Raw genomic sequence first — 18,342 nt, forward strand, 5'->3', positions numbered from 1 at the left:
ACTGATAAAACCTTAAGATATATTGGGACTGTGACTTAAGAGAAATTCTGGGATTTACATATTAATCAATGGAAACCTGCCTTCCCATTCTAGGTGATTACAGACTTATCAGCAATCTCAGTTTCTCTAATACATTGCATCCGTCATGTGACACTTTGATCTTTTACTTTTAAATCCTGTGCCCTACGTATCCTGCCCCACTGGCTTCCTGACAAAGGAGCAGTGCTCTGAAAGCTTGTATTTTCAAATAAACCTCTTGGACTATAACCTGGTGTTATGTAGTTTCCAACTTTGTCCACCCCAGCCCAACAGCAGCACCTCCACATCCTGAACCTTCTTGCCAGTGGCTCATATCCAGCAGACAGTGAGTGCTGAGCCTGAGTCTGAATGACAGTTGCTCATCTCTCCAAGGAGACAGCTAGACACACGGCTCGGGATTGATAGTGATGGTTGATGTCTCCATCCCCACTGATCCAGTTTAACGACTGATCAATTGGGTCAATGGGCTGAGGAGTGCCAGATGGAGTTCATTTTGTTCAATGTGAGATATATCCTTTTAGTACAACACAACAGGATAGGACTTATACAATTAAAAGTAGGACCCTTTTAATTGAGTAGTGCTGTTGAACAGACAGACACTGGGATCTTTGAAATTTGCATCACAAGTAGAGAGGGTGGTTAAGAAGGTATTTAGTATGCTTACCATCATTGCTCAGACGATTGAGTGTAGGAGTTGGAACATCACGTTGAGCTTGTACAGAATGATGGTGAGGCCACTTTTGGTTTTGTGTGTACAGTTCGAGTCACCCTGCTTCAGGAAGGTTTTATTAAATTGAAGAGGTTTCAGAAAAGCTCTACTGAGATGTTGCTGTGACTTGAGGGGTTGAGTGATAAGGATAGGCTGGGACTTTTTCCCCTGGAGCAGAGGAGGTTGGGAGGTGACTTTATCAAGGTTTATAATAACATGAGGGGTCTGGATAAGGTGTTTAGCAAAGGTTTCTTTCTCTAGGCTGGGAGAGTTCAAAGTGAGGGGTCATGTTTTCAAGGTGAGAGGAGGAAACTGAAAGGAATCTGAGGGGCAATGTGTTCACACAGAGGGTGGTCAGTTGCAACATTAAAAAGATTTGGATCAGTACATGAATAAGAAAGATTTGGAGGGATATGAGCCAAATGCAGGCAAGTGGGATTGCTTTATTTTGAGAAACTTGTTCAGCACAGACATATTAAACCGAAGGGTCTATTTCTGTGGCATATGAAGGTATGACACTGAATTGGGATAGGGAAGGGCAAAGTCTTGGGGTTTTTGGCTTTTCAATTACAGTCCATTTTCCAATAAATGTTTGTTTCCCAAAGACGCCGTCTGTGTTCCTGGACTTCAATTTTAGTCACAGCCAAATGTCTCACATTCTGGGGCTTCAGTGAGAGTTTGCTGTGAGTCTGCCTGGGGATCCCGTCCCATTCACCACACATGGTTTGAGAAGACCCCATTTGAAGATTCAATGATCTCTGACACCAACAAACTGGATCTTCATTGTCAATCCTTCACACAACAACATCATCTATATTACTGCACAGCCTCAAATACTCAGGGAACAAAACCCAGTGAAATTGTTCATGTCTCAGTTCCCAGTGTAGCAGAGAAGGGTGGAGTTACATGATATAAATCAGCAGCATCAGTAAGTTTTATACAAACATTGAGGCTGACACACCGATTCAATGTTTATTCAAACTGCTCATTGGTTAATGTTCTTCCATATTTACAAATAATTGCACTTCATCACATTACGACTCTTTGATATTTGAACAATTTTGGGCAAGATGTTAATTTATTTTTGATAATGGGCAAAAGTGTAATAAAGCTCCAGAAAATGCAGAAATGCTGTGCTCCAACTTTGTGTTACATCTCACAGCTTTTGGAGATGCCGGTATTGGACTGGGGTGTACAGTTAAAAACCACACAACACCAGGTTCTCGTCCAACAGGTTTAATTGGAAGCACTAGCTTTCGGAGCACCACTCCTTCATCAGGTGGTTAAGGAGGACACAATTGTAAGGCACAGAATTTATGGCAAAAGTTTACAGTGTAATGTAACTGAAATTATACATTGAAAAATACCTTGATTGTCTGTTGAGTCTTTTATCTGTTGAATACCATGATAGTTTCACTTCTTTCATGTGTAAATCACAAAACATTTTTTTAAAAGTTATCTTCTCAGGTTTACTGTAACAATTGGTGTTAGCCAGATAATATGTTGAAGGTGTTAGACTGCTGTGATCCCTGTCATGCCATAATGTTTAGACTGATTCTCATCTAAAAAGTGAGTTTACAGTCTTACATGAATTCATGCAGTTTTTGAGCAAAGTACAATGTTACTCTTGTAAGTACAAATTCACCCCACAAAGGTATATGTATGTGTGTGTATTTATGTCTGGGGTGGAGGGGGGGCGAGTTGTGAATGTGAGAGAGAGTATATGTGTCTGTGTATGTGAGTGTAGAGTGTCTAAGTCTGTGAGGGGGTGCATGTGTAAGTGTGGGAGTGTATGTGTCTGTAGGGGTGTGTGTGTGTCTGGGGTGAGGGGTTCTGAGTGTCTATCGGAGAGAGTGTATATGTGTGTATGTGAGTGTAAAGTGGTCTGTCTGTGAGAGGATGCATGTGGAAGTGTGTGTGTCTGTAGGGGTACGTGTGAGTGTCTGTGTATATGTGTGTCCGTGTGTTTGGAGTGCCTGTGTGTGTGTGTATGTGTGTGTGTGTCTGTGTGTGTGTGTGCATTGGAGTATCTGTGTGTGTGTATAGCGCAATGGTGGTCACCTGTAACGTGACATGAATCCAAGGTCCCGGCTGAGGCCCTCCCTTTGGGTATGGAACGTCGCTATCAGCTTCTGCTTGGCCAATTTTCACTGCTGCCTGTCCTAAAGTTCGTCTTGGAAGATGGTCACCCGAAGGTCCGAAGCCGAATGTCCTGGACCACTGAAGTGTTCTCCAACTGGGATTGTTGTGTGGTGCCCATTCATCTGTTGCCATACCTTCTCAGCTCACAGCTTGTGTGTATCATGGCATGTGACCTGAGGGGATAATGGTATCAGACTCCATCTTAGTCAGGGTCACATCAGGCATGACATGGTGATGGAAATGTGTCAGGGTTTGGAACTGATTACCTCAGTTTCAGCCCAGACCCTGAAGTGTCCAGGCAAGGAACAAAAACAAATTGTATGCAAACTAGATCATTACCATGTCTCTCCAGACAGGGAGAGTTATAGCAAAATGAATTCAACAAAATCCATTATTCACAACATGTCCTGAGGTTCCATTGATGAAGAGTGCTCTCTTGGTTGTCTGTAACTGAGACTCAGATGAAGCTGAATATTACCTTATGTCTCAACAGGAAGGGAATATACTTGTGACAAATCCTCAACAAAATCACCAACAGCAACAGGAACATCGTCAGGACCCAAGTCTGTCGGGAAAAGGTAAACAATTTCATTGTCGATATTTCCATCAGCATTGATTCCAAGTGAGAATAAGTGATTTCACTTAACGGCTTACAATAAGTTTCAATTTTTGACGATAATTTATCAGAATGTAAATGGGACCAGCATTCTGTCAGGAAGGTTTGCTACTGCAACACAGCTGCGTTTAAACTACATTGCGGGGGAGGGGGAGGGGACAAACTGAAAGTTTAAGAAGGAAATTGAAGGGAAAGTTAAGACAAGGGAAGTCAAGAAAGACAACGGTCTCAATGAAGCAGAAAACTCAAAAAGGAATCATAAGGTTGAGTGAAATGGGGGTTAATAGGAAGGGTGAGGGCAGTAACAAATTAAAAATACTATACATGAATGCACGAAGTATTAGAAATAAGATGGATGAGCTTGAGGCTCTTTTGGAAATTGGCTACGATATTGTGGGGATAACTGAGACGTGGCTTCAAGTAGATAGGGCCTGGGAAATGAATATTCAAGGCTATACATCCTATCATAAGGACAGACTGATGGGCAGAGGGGGGTGGGGTGGCAATGTTGGTAAGGGATGATATTCAGTCCCTTGCGCGGGGGGACCTAGAATCAGGGGATGTAGAGTCAGTGTGGATAGAGCTGAGAAATTCTAAGGGTATAAGGACCCTCTTGGGAGTTATCTACAGGCACCCAAACATTATTAAAAATGTAGGGTGTAAGTTTAATAAGGAGCTGAAATTGGCCTGTCGCAATGAAGTTCCTACAATTGTTACGGGGGATCACAACATGCAGGTAGACTGGGAGAACCAGGATGGTATTGGACCTAAAGAAAGAGACTTTGTGGAGTGCCTCTGAGATGGATTCTAGAACAGCTGGTGCTGGAGCCTACCTGGAAGAAGGCAATTCTGGATCTAGTATTCTGCCACGAACCAGAATTGATCAGGGACCTAGAAGTGAAGAAGCCATTAGGAGGCAGTGACCATAATACAATAAGCTTCAATCTGCAATTTGAAAGGGAAAGGGTACAATCGATAGTTACAATACTTCAGTTGAATAAAGGGAACTGTGGAAATATGAGGGAGGAGCTGGCCAACGTTCAATGGTGCAATACCTTAGCAGGGATGACAGTGGAGGAACGATGGCAGATATTTCTGGGTATAATGCAGAAGATGCAGGATCAGTTCATTCCAAAAAGGAAGAAAGATCCTATGAGGAGGCAGGGGTGGCAATGGCTGATGAGGGAAGTCAAGAAATATATAAAGTTAAAAGAGAAAAAGTATAACATAGCAAAGATAAGTGGGAAAATGGAGGACTGGGAAGCTTTTAAAGAACAACAGAGGATTGCGAAGAAGGAAATATGCAGAGAAAAAATGAGGTACGAAGGTAAACTGGCCAAAAATATTAAGGAGGATAGTAAAAGCTTTTTTAGGTATGTGAAAGGGAAAAAAATGGTTAAGACTAAAATTGGGCCCTTGAAGACAGAAATAGGGGAATATGTTACAGGGAATAAAGAAATGGCAGAAGAGTTGAATTGGTACTTCAGATCTGTGTTCACTGGGGAAGACACAAGCAAACTTCCTGAGGTAACAGTGGCTGAAGGACCTGAACTGAAGGGAACTTATATTTGCCAGGAATTGGTATTGGAGAGACTGTTAGGTCTGAAGGTTGATAAGTCCCCGGGGCCTGATGGTCTACATCCCAGGGTACTGAAGGAGGTGGCTCGGGAAGTCGTGGATACGTTGGTGATTATTTTCCAGAGTTCGATAGATTCAGGATCAGTTCCTGCGGATTGGAGGGTAGCTAATGCTGCACCACTTTTTAAGAAAGGAGCGAGAGAGAAAGCAGGAAATTATAGATCAGTTAGTCTGACCTCAGTGGTGAGAAAGATGCTGGAGTCTATTATAAAGGATGAAATTACGACACATGTGGAGAGCAGTAACAGGATAGGTCAGAGTCAGCATGGATTCATGAAATGGAAATCGTGCTTGACTAATCTTCTGGAATTTTTTGAGAATGTAACTCTGAAGATGGACAAGGGAGATCCAGTGGATGTAGTGCACCTGGACTTTCAGAAAGCCTTTGATAAAGTCCCACATAGGAGGTTAGGGAACAAAATTAGGGCGCATGGTATTGGGGGCAAAGTCTTAACTTGGATTGAAAATTAGTTGGCTGACAGGAAACAAAGAGTAGTGATAAACGGCTCCCTATCGGAATGGCAGGCGGTGACCAGTGGGGTACAGTTGGGATCAGTGCTGGGACCGCAGCTTTTTACAATATATGTTAATGATATAGAAGATGGTATTAATAGTAACATGAACAAACTTGCTGATGATACAAAGCTGGGTGGCAGGGTGAAATGTGAGGAGGATGTTAGGAGATTACGGGGTGACCTGGACAGGTTCTGTGAGTGGACAGATGCATGGCAGATGCAGTTTAATGTGGATAAATGTATGGTTATCTACTTTGGTGGCAAGAATAAGAAGGCAGATTATTACCTAAATTGGAGTCAAGTTAGGTAAAGGGGCAATACAAAGAGATCTGGGTGTTCTTATACACCAGTCAATGAAGGTAAGCATGCAGGTACAGCAGGTAGTGAAGAAAGCTAATAGCATGCTAGCCTTCATAACAAGAGGGATTGAGTATAGAAGCAAAGAGGTTCTTCTGCAGCTTTACAGGGCCCTGGTGAGACCGCACCTGGAATATTGTATGCAGTTCTGGTCTCCAAATTTGAGGAAAGACATTCTGGCTATTGAAGGAGTGCAGCGTAGGTTCACGAGGTCAATTCCTGGAATAGCGGGACTACCTTATTTTGAAAGATTGGAGCGATTGGGCTTGTATACTCTTGAGTTTAGAAGACTGAGAGGGGATCCGATTGAGACGTAGAAGATTACTAAAGGATTGGACACTTTAGAGGCAGGAAACATGTTTCCACTGATGGATGAGTCCCGAACCAGAGGACACAGCTTAAAAATAAGGGGTAGGCCATTTAGGACAGAGATGAGGAGAAACTTCTTCTCCCAGAGAGTGATGGCTGTGTGGAATGCTCTGCCCCAGTAAGCAGTGGAGGCCCAGTCTCTTGATTCGTTTAAGAAAGAGTTGGATAGAGCTCTCAAGGATTGTGGAATCAAGGGTTATGGAGATAAGACAGGAACAGGATACTGATTGAGGCTGATCAGCCGTGATCATAATGAATGGTGGTGCAGTCTCGAAGGGCAGAATGGCCTACTCCTGCACCTATTGTCTGTTATCTATTATCTATTGTCTCTGTTTCCTCATTTTAAACCATTATTCCCAAACTGAGAGGGTGGGAGGCTGTCTGGTTCCAGCTGGTTAAGCCTTGCCTGTTAGAAGGTGCAAGGAGCAGTGTGGGATGATGATATTCTGAGTTCCTCACTCACTGAAGAGACATCTCATCCACTGGAATATTACACCAGACTGCAGTGCTCCTGCAAATATCCATCCACATCGAATAATCCTCATTTATAACAAGATGCTGTGCATTGCAGGACGTGCTACTGAAATATGTTTCATTTGGCCTTTATATATTGTTCAAGTCAATCTTAAATTAAACTGTTATTTAGTTTTCCTACGTAACTCCCTGAGCTGTACTGCATTACTTTGCAACAATACACTGCAGTGTAAACATGGGATAAATGTTCAAAACATCAAGCAGTCTTGTTTCCTTCAAATGATTTTGTATTTCTTCTGTTTTACACAGTTACGTTGTCTGGGATGTGATACGCTGGGTACTCTTCACTCTCCTGGTGATTTGTTCTGTTTCAGTCACAATGTTTACACGAAAACATTAGGTGAGCATCATGGCCTTTACACGAATGATTTTGAGCACTCTAAGTTCCCCATCAATGAGGTGGCCCTGGGTGGAGGGGTTTTGAATCAGGAGACACAGTTTGAGAAGAATGGCTTGATCATTTGGGACTGAGATGAGCAGGAATTTCTTCACTCAGAGGGTGATGGTTTGTTGGAATTCTCTGCCCCAGAGAGCTCTGGAGGCACAAGCCTTGAGTATATTCAAAACAGAGATGAATAATGTTCTGGGTAATAAAGGTAGGCAGGGACGTGGGGTTAGTGCAAGAAAAATGGTATTCAGGCAGAAGATCTGCTCTGATCCAGGTGACTAATGAGGGAGGATTGAGGGGCTGGATGGCCTACACTGGTTCTGCCTCATCTCTCCATGATGACCTCATGCTGTTAGATGCTGTACCAGCATCCACCACTTCCTCTGGCAGATCATTTCATACACCCACCACCCTCTGCATGAAAACATTACTCCTCAGGTCATGTTGAAATAATTTCCCTCTCACCTTCAACCTCTGCCCTCTAGGTCTGGACACTCCTAGAGATGAAAAAGACCTTGGCTGTTCACCCTGTCCATGCCCTCGTTTAAATATCATTGGATAATATAGTCATGTGTTCTAATCTGGAACAAAGACAATGTAAATGTTGTTGGGTAGAGAGACAAGTGAGTTAGTGTGTAAATGTTTGTTTGGACAAAACCTTGTTATCTGTTCAAATATTAAGATACGTTTGTTGCTGCTCGAATGAATTGATCTGTTCAGCATTTATTGGTATGTACAGCTCCCATGCAGATATTAATAAACATTTAAACACAGAAACCTGAGTCTTGTCTGATCTAAAGAGGAAACACAGCATTGAATCCCCCTTTCTGGGGCTCTCATAGAACATAGGAGGCGTCAGAGAACAACAGGAGGTGGGGTTATCCCAAGTCACTGTCACTTTGTCCTTCACATGGGGAGGGTTAGGGCCAAAAAGGGCTTTGTAATTCTCAAAGACATGGCTCTGATGGGAAATTAGGGACATAATGGCTCAAGAGAGAGAGTGAACAGAAACGGTGAGATGACAAAAGGTCATTGGATCCACGGGGACAGCAACAATAAAGAGAGGAAGAAGGATCATTCTGCACCACAGGTAGAGTCTGTTGTTAATTCACAGAAACACCCCACTCCCGGTGTCTTCTGGATATGGAGCACCTTATCGAAACTACTAATAGTTCTGAAGAATAATCAATGGACCAAAAACAGTAACTCTGCTCTCTCTACACAGACATTGCCAGACCTGCTGTGTTTCTCCAGCAATTTCTGTTTTTGTCACAAAGAAACTCAGTTGACACTTCACCTATCCTGACCCAGTCACTGCACAATAACTGTGTAAAATGACAGACAATCAATTACAGTGTGCGTGTGGAGTCAGTAATTTATATATTGGGAGGGGGAGGGAAGCTGCAGTAAAATTCTATCAATTTGAAACCTATTCGGGGCAATTGCATCCACCATGCATCCACTGATTCAGTCCTATCACTGGCATCAAATTACACTTCAACAACAGGTCACTCATTGTCCAAAAATAAACATTACAGGTGATGGCCTCAAGCAATTATTGCCAACAACATTGTTCACCCTCAGGGTCTTGTTAACAAGGCGAATTTAATCAGACAAGATAATTTTGAAGTGGCACTTGGGTTTGGTATTTCTGTAATGCAGTGCATGGCAAACAGTGGAAGACAGCAATTCTCAGTTACAATGGTCATACACTGAATTGTCAGTCTGTGAGGGGATACACTGCAATGTGCAGGGTGCTTGGTTGTGCCGATGACATTTGGATGAAGATGGCACACTTTGGACATCCGAATGGGCTTATGACATGGACAACATTTCCCCTGAATTTTCACACACTCTCTCTCTCCCTCACACACAGATACACACGTCTTCTCTGTTCCCCTCTCCCCCAACCTCCCTTAAGACACACAAACACACACACATAGAAGTCTATGGGGTGAACTCCATTTGCAAATTTGTATTTGCAGATACTTTCTATTGTGTTCAAAAAACACACAATCTATAGGTAGTCAGTCAATGTGACATTTCCTAAATTCCAACCCAAACAATAAAAGCAGTCCGACTCCAGGTTGGGACACATGCTCTAACTTCATCCCTGTAATACATTGTCTGAGCTGAGATGTCATTTCTTCATTTACTGATAAAGCCTTAAGATATATTGGGGCAGTGTATCAAACAGGTTCATGATCAACGAGAAATGTAACTAAGAATTATAGAATCCCTACAGTGCATCAAGAGGCAATTTGGCCCATTTGGTCTGCACTAGCCATCTGATGAACATCCCACCAGACCCAGTCTCAGGCCTCCACTCTGTTCCCATAGCAACACATTTCCCATGGTTTATCCACCTAGCCTGTACATCACTGGGCATTATGGGCAATGTAGCATGGCCTAACCTAAACATTGTTAGACATTGGGAGAAAACTGTAGCACCTGGAGTAAACCCACACTGACTCAGAGAGAACGAACAAACTGCACACAGACCGTCACCCGGGGTTTGAACTCAACCCAGGTCACAGGGACTGTGAGGCAGCAGTGCTAACCACTGAGACATTGTGCTCTCCATTTTTGAGAAGGTCAGGTGTAAAAAACACGTTTTCATACTTGTTACGTGGTTTGATGTTCATTGTCTTTTGACACTAAAAGAAAAAAGTGTTAATATTATCGAGGATGTGTGATAGATACCCACGGATGTCCAATGAGATTCAGTGTTAGTTACTTTTGTTGTTAAATTAGAGAGAGAGCTGCCCTGGGACAGGAGTTACTGAAGGCTAATGTTGTGTGTCCTGGTCCATTTGAAGGACATTGTTTGATGTGGATGGAACAAAGAGTGGACAGATTTATAGGGGTCCTGTCTGAATGTGATGTAGTTTACAAATTTTAAAGAGGAACATAGAACATAGAACATTACAGCGCAGTACAGGCCCTTCAGTACTCGATGTTGTGCTGACCAGTGAAACCAATCTGATACCCATCTAACCTACACTATTTCACTCTCTTCCATATGCCTATCCAATGACTATTTGAATGCACTTCAAGTTGGTGAATCTACTGTTGCAGTCAATGCATTCCACGTCCCTACTACTCTGAGTATAGAAACTACCACTGACCTCTGTCCTATATCTATCACCCCTCAATTTAAAGCTATGTCCCCTCATGCTGGCAACCACTAACTGAGGAAAAAGGCACTCACTGTCCACTCTATCTCACCCTCGGAATATATCATATGTCTCAATCAACTCACCTCTCAACCTTCTTCTCTCAAACAAAAACAAAGTCAAGTCCCTCAGCATTTCCTCATAACATCTTCCCTCTATACCAGTCAACATCCTAGTAAATCTCCTCTGAAATCTTCCACATACTTCCTATAATGTGGTGACCAGAATTATGCGCAATAGTCAAAGTGCTGCCGCACCAGAGTTTTGTATAGCTGCAGCATGACCTCATGGTTCTGAAACTCAATCCCTCTACCAATAAAAGTTAACACGCCGTATGACTTCTTAACAATCCTATCGACCAATGTGGCAACTTTCAAGGAGCTATGTACATGGACACTGAGATCTCTCTGCTCATCGACACTAATGAGAATCTATCCATTAGCCCAGTACTCTGCATTCCTATTACGCCTTCCAAAGTGAATCACCTCACACTTATCCACATTAAACTTCATTTGCCACCTCTCAGCCCAGCTCTGTAGCTTATCTATGTCCCTCTGTAGCATACAATATCCTTCGTCACTATCCACAACGCCAGCAAACTCAGTGTCATCCGCAAATTTACTAACCCATCCTTCTATGCCCTCATCCTAGTCATTTATAAAGATGACAAACACCAGTGGACATAAAACAGATCCTTGTGGTACACCACTGGTAACTGAACTCCAGGATGGATATTTCCCAACAAGCACCATCCTCAGTCTTCTTTCAGCTTGCCAATTTCTTACCAAAACCATTAAGTCCCCATCAATCCCACGTCTCCATATTTTGTGCAAAGGCTGACCGTGAGGAGTCTTCTCAAATGCCTTCCTGAAATCCATAGACACCACATCAACGGCTTTACCCTCATCCACCTGTTTTGTTACCTCTTGAAAGAACTCAATCAGGTTTGTGAGGCATGACCTACCCTTCACAAACTGTGTTGGTGTTGAGTGTCCCTAATCACCTTATTCACTTCTGGATGATTATGGATCCTATCTCTTATAACCCTTTCCAACACTGTACCGATAACCAAAGTAAGGCTCACTGGTCTATAATTACCAGGGTGGTCTCTACTCCCTTTTTGTACAATGGAACAGCATTTACTATCCTCCAGTCTTCAGGTACTATTCCTGGAGATAATGATGACATAAAGATCAAAGCCAAAGGGTCAGCAATCTCCTCCCCAGCTTCCCAGAGAATCCACAGAGAAATTCCATCTGGCCCAGGACGCACCTATTCTTACACTTTCCAGAATTGCTAACACCCCACCCTTGTCAACCTCAATCCCATTCAGTCTAGCAGTCTGTATCTCAGTATTCTCCTCAACAACATTGTCTTTATCTACTGTGAATGCTGATGAAAAGTAATCATTTCGTGCTTTACCTATTTCAACTGACTCCATGCACCAATTCCCCCACTAGCCTTGATTCACCCTCATCTCGCTCCAGTTGTTCTTTTATTCCTGATAGAGCTGTAGATAGCCTAAGGGTTTTCCTTGATCCTATACTCCAACAACTTCTCATGTCTCCACCTGGCTCTTCTTATCTCTGACTTTAGGTCTTTCCTGACTACCCTGACACTCTCAAGCGCCCTAACTGAGCCATCACATCTCATCCTAACATATGCCTTCATCTTCGTCTTGACAGGATATTCAACTTTCTTAGTAAACCTCAGCTCCTGCGCTCAACAACTTCCTCCCTGCCTGATAGGTACATACTTATCAAGGATCCACAGTAGTTGTTCCTTGAATAAGCTCCACATTTCAATTGTGCCCATTCCTTGAAGTTTCCTTCCCCATCCTATGTATCTTCAATCTTGTCTAATCATATTTTAATTGACTTGCTCCCTGCTATATTTCTTACCCTGTGATATATACCTCTTCCTAGTACAGACAAAAACTGAGACAATGGATTAGTGGTGCTGGAAGAGCACAGCAGTTCAGGCAGCATCCAAGTAGCTTCAAAATCGACGTTTCAGGCACAAGCCCTTTTGTGCCCGAAACGTCGATTTCAAAGCTACTTGGAAGCTGCCTGAACTGCTGTGCTCTTCCAGCACCACTAATCCAGAATCTGGTTTCCAGCATTTGCAGTCATTGTTTTTACCGAAACACTGAGAGAAGCTTTGTCAATTAATCTGCAGGGCACATCGCAAAGGACCAGAAAAAACAGTTATCATTTAAACTGCTGTAAACTGGAGCTAACGTTCCTACAGCACGGAACATTCCAGATAGTCCTGGAACTGTGTGACAAATAACTCAAGAGTCAATGAATATATCATCAAGTGTTATAACGGGGGACATTAACATACTCTTCCAAAAGCCTTCAAAAAGTTCATGAACTTTGTCATTGGGAGGGAGATGTCTATCACAGTGACTCACCGCCAGATTTCTACACCCCGACTAGTGCTCATATACGATAATCAGAGCTTTAAATAAGGTGGAAAGTGAGAGCCTTTTTCCTGGATGGTGATGGCTAACACGAGGGGACATAGCTTTAAATTGAGGGGTGATAGATTCGCGACAAATATAGGGGTAGTTTCTTCAGTCAGAGAGTAGTAGGGATGTGGAACGGCCTGCCTATAACAGTAGTAGATTCGTCCATATGAGGGCAGTTAAACGGGCATTGGACATACACACTGATAATAATGGAACGGTGGAGATTAGATGTGAATCAGATTAGTTTCGCAGGTCAGCACAAAATCGAGGGCTGAAGAGCACTTAGTGTGCTGTAACGTTCTATATTCTGTGTTCTATATATGTACACACTCTCTCCCTCACACCCATAAGCACATCAACTCATCCGTGATGTTGTTAGCTTCACGCTCAATCATTCCAACATCATTCCAGCTGGCCTTGAATCTTCCCAACTTACACTCATCTACATCTCTCCTCCAGTTTTACATTTTTGAAGATGCTGTATGAATCCAACTTGCCATATTCAATAACACACTAATGACAAGGTTTGGAAAGAAATGAATGTGCTTCTCAGCTCACTGTATTTAGAAAGCTGCCAATCCACCCGTCATTCTGGAATAATTTGAACTTCTATCCCACACCTTACAATTCAAGTTAACTTCAAAGGAATTGAGTAATTTTAAAATGGTATCAAATTAAAATTTAAATCTGGTAAAATAATTTTTCCCCAAAATTACTTTATTTCTCAAAATGGTTCTATCAGCAGCATGGTGCACGTGAATGGCTCATTGTAAATGAACACACATTCAGTTTGGGCTCATTCCATTAAACCCTCAAACAGGTTCTTGGTTAATGAGGAATGTAACTGAAAATTCTAGAATCCCTACAGTGCAGAAAGAGGCCATTTGGCCCATCTGGTCTGCACCAGCCATCTGAAGAACTTCCCACTAGACCCAGAACCCCACTCTGTTCCCATAGCCACACATTTCCCATGGCTAACCCACTGACACTGCACATCCTTAGACACAATGGACAATTCAGCATGACCATTCCACCTAACCTGCATATGGGTAGACAGTGGGAAAAGAACTTTAGCAACTTGAGGAAACCCACACAGACAGATGAAAAATGTGCAAAATATACACAGACAGTCACCCAAGGTTTGAAACGAACCCAGGGAACTGGGGCTGTGAGACAGCAGTGTTAACCACTGAGACACTGTGCTGTCCATTTCTGAGAAGTTGAGGTGTAAAAAATAAGTTTCCACACTTGTTGCATAGTTTGATGTTCATTGTCGTTTGGCATTATAAGAAAAATGCGAATATTATCAAGGGGAATGTGTGATAGATCCCCATGGATGTATAATGAGAATAAGTGTTAATAAACAGGATATTGTGGGTGGCTCACTCTGGGTCATTCAAGGCTGTACTGAGAGTTTTCAGACCCAGCCCTTTGATCACAATCTCTGGGAAGGAAACCTCCTGGGACAGGCTCATGTCCATGTTGTGGGTGGGTCACTGCACCATTCCAGAGCAAATGGGACATCCATCCGAATGGGGGAGGGGATTTGTGGCAGCTCCAGGTCCTGCAATTGTTTGTCTCAGAAGAACGGTCTTTTAAAAACTGCTGAGTGTCTGTCTACCAGGATATGGCTTTGACACTGAGCAAGTCACTTTACAGGATCCCAGACAATTAGATCAGATATTCTTCACTTTGTTAATAACTGCTGTCTTCATTGTTTCATCACAGAATCTAATTTTTCAATCTGGTCTATTTTTCCAACTGATTCTACAGTGCACATGTCATTCTGGGGCTGGGGGATCCCTGCTCTCTGTTTCTGACACTCAGACACTGGTGACCAGATAGCAGAGGGGTTTCATCCCATTGGGGTATTAACCTCCAAATGTTTCCAAGTGTTCTCCAGGAGTTTACCCAACATGTTGTTTCTGTTTCCCAGACAGAGCATTGCGATGGTCCTCGTTGGTTCAGTCTCTGGGTAATGACTCCAGTGATTCGCCATTCATATTAAGGGTTAAGGTGGGGGAACTGCCTTCAGCATTGTGGCTGGGGATGAGCACGGTTGGTGAAGGGTGTCAGTCCCTTTGATCTTCTCAAAGGTGAAACCCACATGGTTCACCAGACTCACTCATCATCAACCATGTCCTGGTGAATACAAAGCCCCATGTTAATCGGTTCACCAGAGGGATCCTCACCTTGGAATTGAAGCTCACTCCCAGTTATTCAATCACAGCTCACTTCCCCCTGAATTGTTTCTCTCTTGTTGAGTTCCTTTCTCTGCCTGAAGTCGGCCGCATGTCTTGTTTACTTGGATCTAGTGGAAATCGAACAGAGGGTGTCTTTCTCCGGCATATCTAGGAGTTCAGATCCTGACACAATAATTATTCAACACTAACAGGAGGCAGATTCTGCAAACAGACAAAATGTTCAAAACAGTTCTTTTTTAGCTGCATGATTAATTTTTGGAAAAGAAATCTATATTTGCCAAAAATTATTGTTGAAATTTGAGAACATGAGAGAATAAGCTAGTTATCATTCACCTGAGATTTCACGATAAATACTAAGCTTGGGTCAACATTACCTTGCACCTAATGCATTAACTGTCTTGATGTCAGAATTTTCTATTGTTTCAATGAATATGAAGTTAGTTCTTCTATTGAATATAACTGATCAAAGAAAAATGTCTTTCGGGTTAAATTGCACCCTCTGGCTCACTGTGGTCTCAGAAGCTGGTTTCCGATATCCTCTTACTCATTTAACTTCATGTAGACATTGCAGTCCACACTTATTTCAAAGTGAGAAACAGAGCTGAGAGACTGACATCATGAACTTTGTGAATAAATCAATGTGGACATTGATTCTCCTCATCTGTTCCATTCCCGGTGAGTGATCATCTGAGTTGTATAATCAGATAACCAATGTTTCTTGAAGGTAAAAACAATGACTGCAGATGCTGAAAACCAAATACTGGATTAGTGGTGCTGGAAGAGCACAGCAGTTCATGCAGCATCCAACGAGCAGCGAAATCGACGTGAAGGGCTTTTGTCCAAAACGTCAATTTCGCTGCTCGTTGGATGCTGCCTGAACTGCTGTGCTCTTCCAGCACCACTAATCCAATGTTTCTTGAAGTCCGGTGTGTGGATATTGCAGTGGAAATGTTTAAATTGCTGAAGATGTATAAAGGGATAAAGGCAGAGGTTGTGACACAATGGGTAACATTGTTATTGCCATGTCAAATGCTGAGAGTTTGATTCTCATTCAGCACGTTTTGCAAAGGAATGTGTATTCTCACAAAGCCAAACAGGTTTATTATCAACCTGCAAATCTTTCCAACATGCCCAGGGCAGGGAGCAGGACTGGCTGAGATTCCAAGTCATGGTTCTTCAATGCAGGTTGCCACCCTTCACATTGCAACAACTCAGGCAAGTGATAAGCTGCAGAAAACAGACACAGCATGTGCTTTGTCTGCCCCATGCATACCTGTACAACATTACAAAATGTACTGCCTCTCCTGAACGTACCATCATCCCAAGTGGCAGAGTCCCCAAATACTTCAGAGCAGCATTAATTATCAATTAAATAAAAAGGACAAATAATGTTGATATCAAATCAAAAATAAAGCATCATAATTATCTTAATTTGCCCAAAATTTTCAATGTTCAGTAACCACTAAAACTGGGGTGGAAATAAGCCCTCAAACAAAACATCTTGAGTTGGCTTTTATTTCTGTTATTTTAGTTTAGAAATACAGTTCATTAAGTTTTCATCTGTGAGGCTCAGTCACAAAAGCAGATGGACGTTTTACACTTCTCTTTGCATAACAAAGCTTTTTTTCCTTTCTGTCTAAGTTGAATCAGGCTGTTTACTATCTTTCAATCCCATTGGTTTCCATCTTACAATGTAACACTGCAATCAAAGTATTGTTCTTCACTGCAATCTCTCCACTAATGATTTTGAAACACTCAAGATTAAAATTCCCATGTTGCATGACTCTCGGCTACAACACAATGAATTCTGTTCCATGAAACCTTCCTGAAACATGGCTCTGACCCACCAACTTCATGCAGAATACTTCACAGATAGAAACCTGAAGTGTGCATCCCTCTGGTTTCACAATTCTCTTTCTTTCAAAGCTTCCTTTATCCAATAAGGTCTCTGTTTCCTGGCTTTCATCACCTTTCATCATTCATGTATCTTCCTCCCTTTCTTCTCTCTTCTCCATCTCTTCACTGAGGTTGAAAACCCCTTTTGTCATTTTGTTTGAGAATTCTTCCCACACAAAGGACGGTTCTCCCAACAAGCCCGTTAGTGTACAATTTATTGAAGTAAATTTACCACGTCATCAACAGGCTGCTCCTCTTCCACACCGGGACACAATGTGTCAGCATTTTAAGCATTTTCTCATTAAGCATCACTCAGGAAAAGTCAGTAAATAATTCTGTTATTTTTCTCTCCTCACACTGACAACAATGTGTGATTACAAACCATCCTGCCTTTACTGCCCTCAAGATCCTGCACATTGATGTCTCTCTCCCATTGTGAACCATCTCTTGCTGAACTTCAATTCTCTTCTTCTCCCATTTGAGATCTCCCATCTTCATCCTGGGTCACCTGTTGTATCTGCCCCATGAGCTTTGGAAATGTAGCCCCTGAGCCCACCATAAGTTTACACACAGCCCCTTCTCCTCCAGTCACAGTAAGGACCATTCAGCACCTGTGCCCTCCTTTCACCGATCCTCAGCCGACTCCAATCCAGGCCTGTCACTCAGGCTGCTCTCCAGGGGGACAACATTTCGATGATGTCACACACGGTGGAGTTAGAGCCCACAGCGGGCAGCACAAACCCAATTTCAAGATTGTCCCAAAGCTCGACCAGTGGGGAAAGAAAATATTCTGACTGTTTCAATCATTCCCTGGGAATTTGGAACAGCCTGACGCTTTGATAAGGGATTAACTTCACCATGAGCTAGATGCAATGGAGCTGATTAAAATGTATTAAGGAGTTTTTTTCCAGTCAAATTTCTGAAATATTGTCTGCTCCGTTTCAGATGCTTTATGGGCAGAGAAACACGTAACGGGAATTTTGGGAAGAGCGATCACAATATCTTGTCACTACGAGGCACAGTGGTACCAATCAAACACAAAATATTGGTGTCAAGGATGGACTCGTCAGTGTAAGTTTATAGCAACGACAAATTGGCCAAATGGGAGAATATCAATCACTGAAATAAAACACAAGGAATATTTCTTGTCACAATCAAGAATCTTCAATGGGGAGATGCAGGATGGTACAGCTGTGGGATTGAGGCTCCTGGCCTTGACCCAATGTTCAATGTAGAGCTGCACATCTCTGACGGTAAATGTTTCCGTGATTTTTTAAAATTACTCT

At 42.5% G+C, this 18,342-nt stretch overlaps 1 protein-coding gene across 1 annotated transcript in view; it reads left to right on the forward strand.

Annotated features, from left to right (window-relative positions):
• The window catches only part of LOC140467123 (polymeric immunoglobulin receptor-like), a 48,951-nt gene that overhangs the window by 4,498 nt on the left and 26,111 nt on the right, over nt 1–18,342 (forward strand). Inside the window, 3 exon segments of the mRNA XM_072563190.1 lie at nt 15,767–15,832; nt 17,993–18,175; nt 18,178–18,309. Of these exon segments, the coding sequence (XP_072419291.1) occupies nt 15,767–15,832; nt 17,993–18,175; nt 18,178–18,309 (381 nt within the window).

Source organism: Chiloscyllium punctatum, chromosome 45 (assembly GCF_047496795.1).
Source record: "Chiloscyllium punctatum isolate Juve2018m chromosome 45, sChiPun1.3, whole genome shotgun sequence".
In the NCBI taxonomy this organism is placed as follows: Eukaryota; Metazoa; Chordata; class Chondrichthyes; order Orectolobiformes; family Hemiscylliidae; genus Chiloscyllium; species Chiloscyllium punctatum.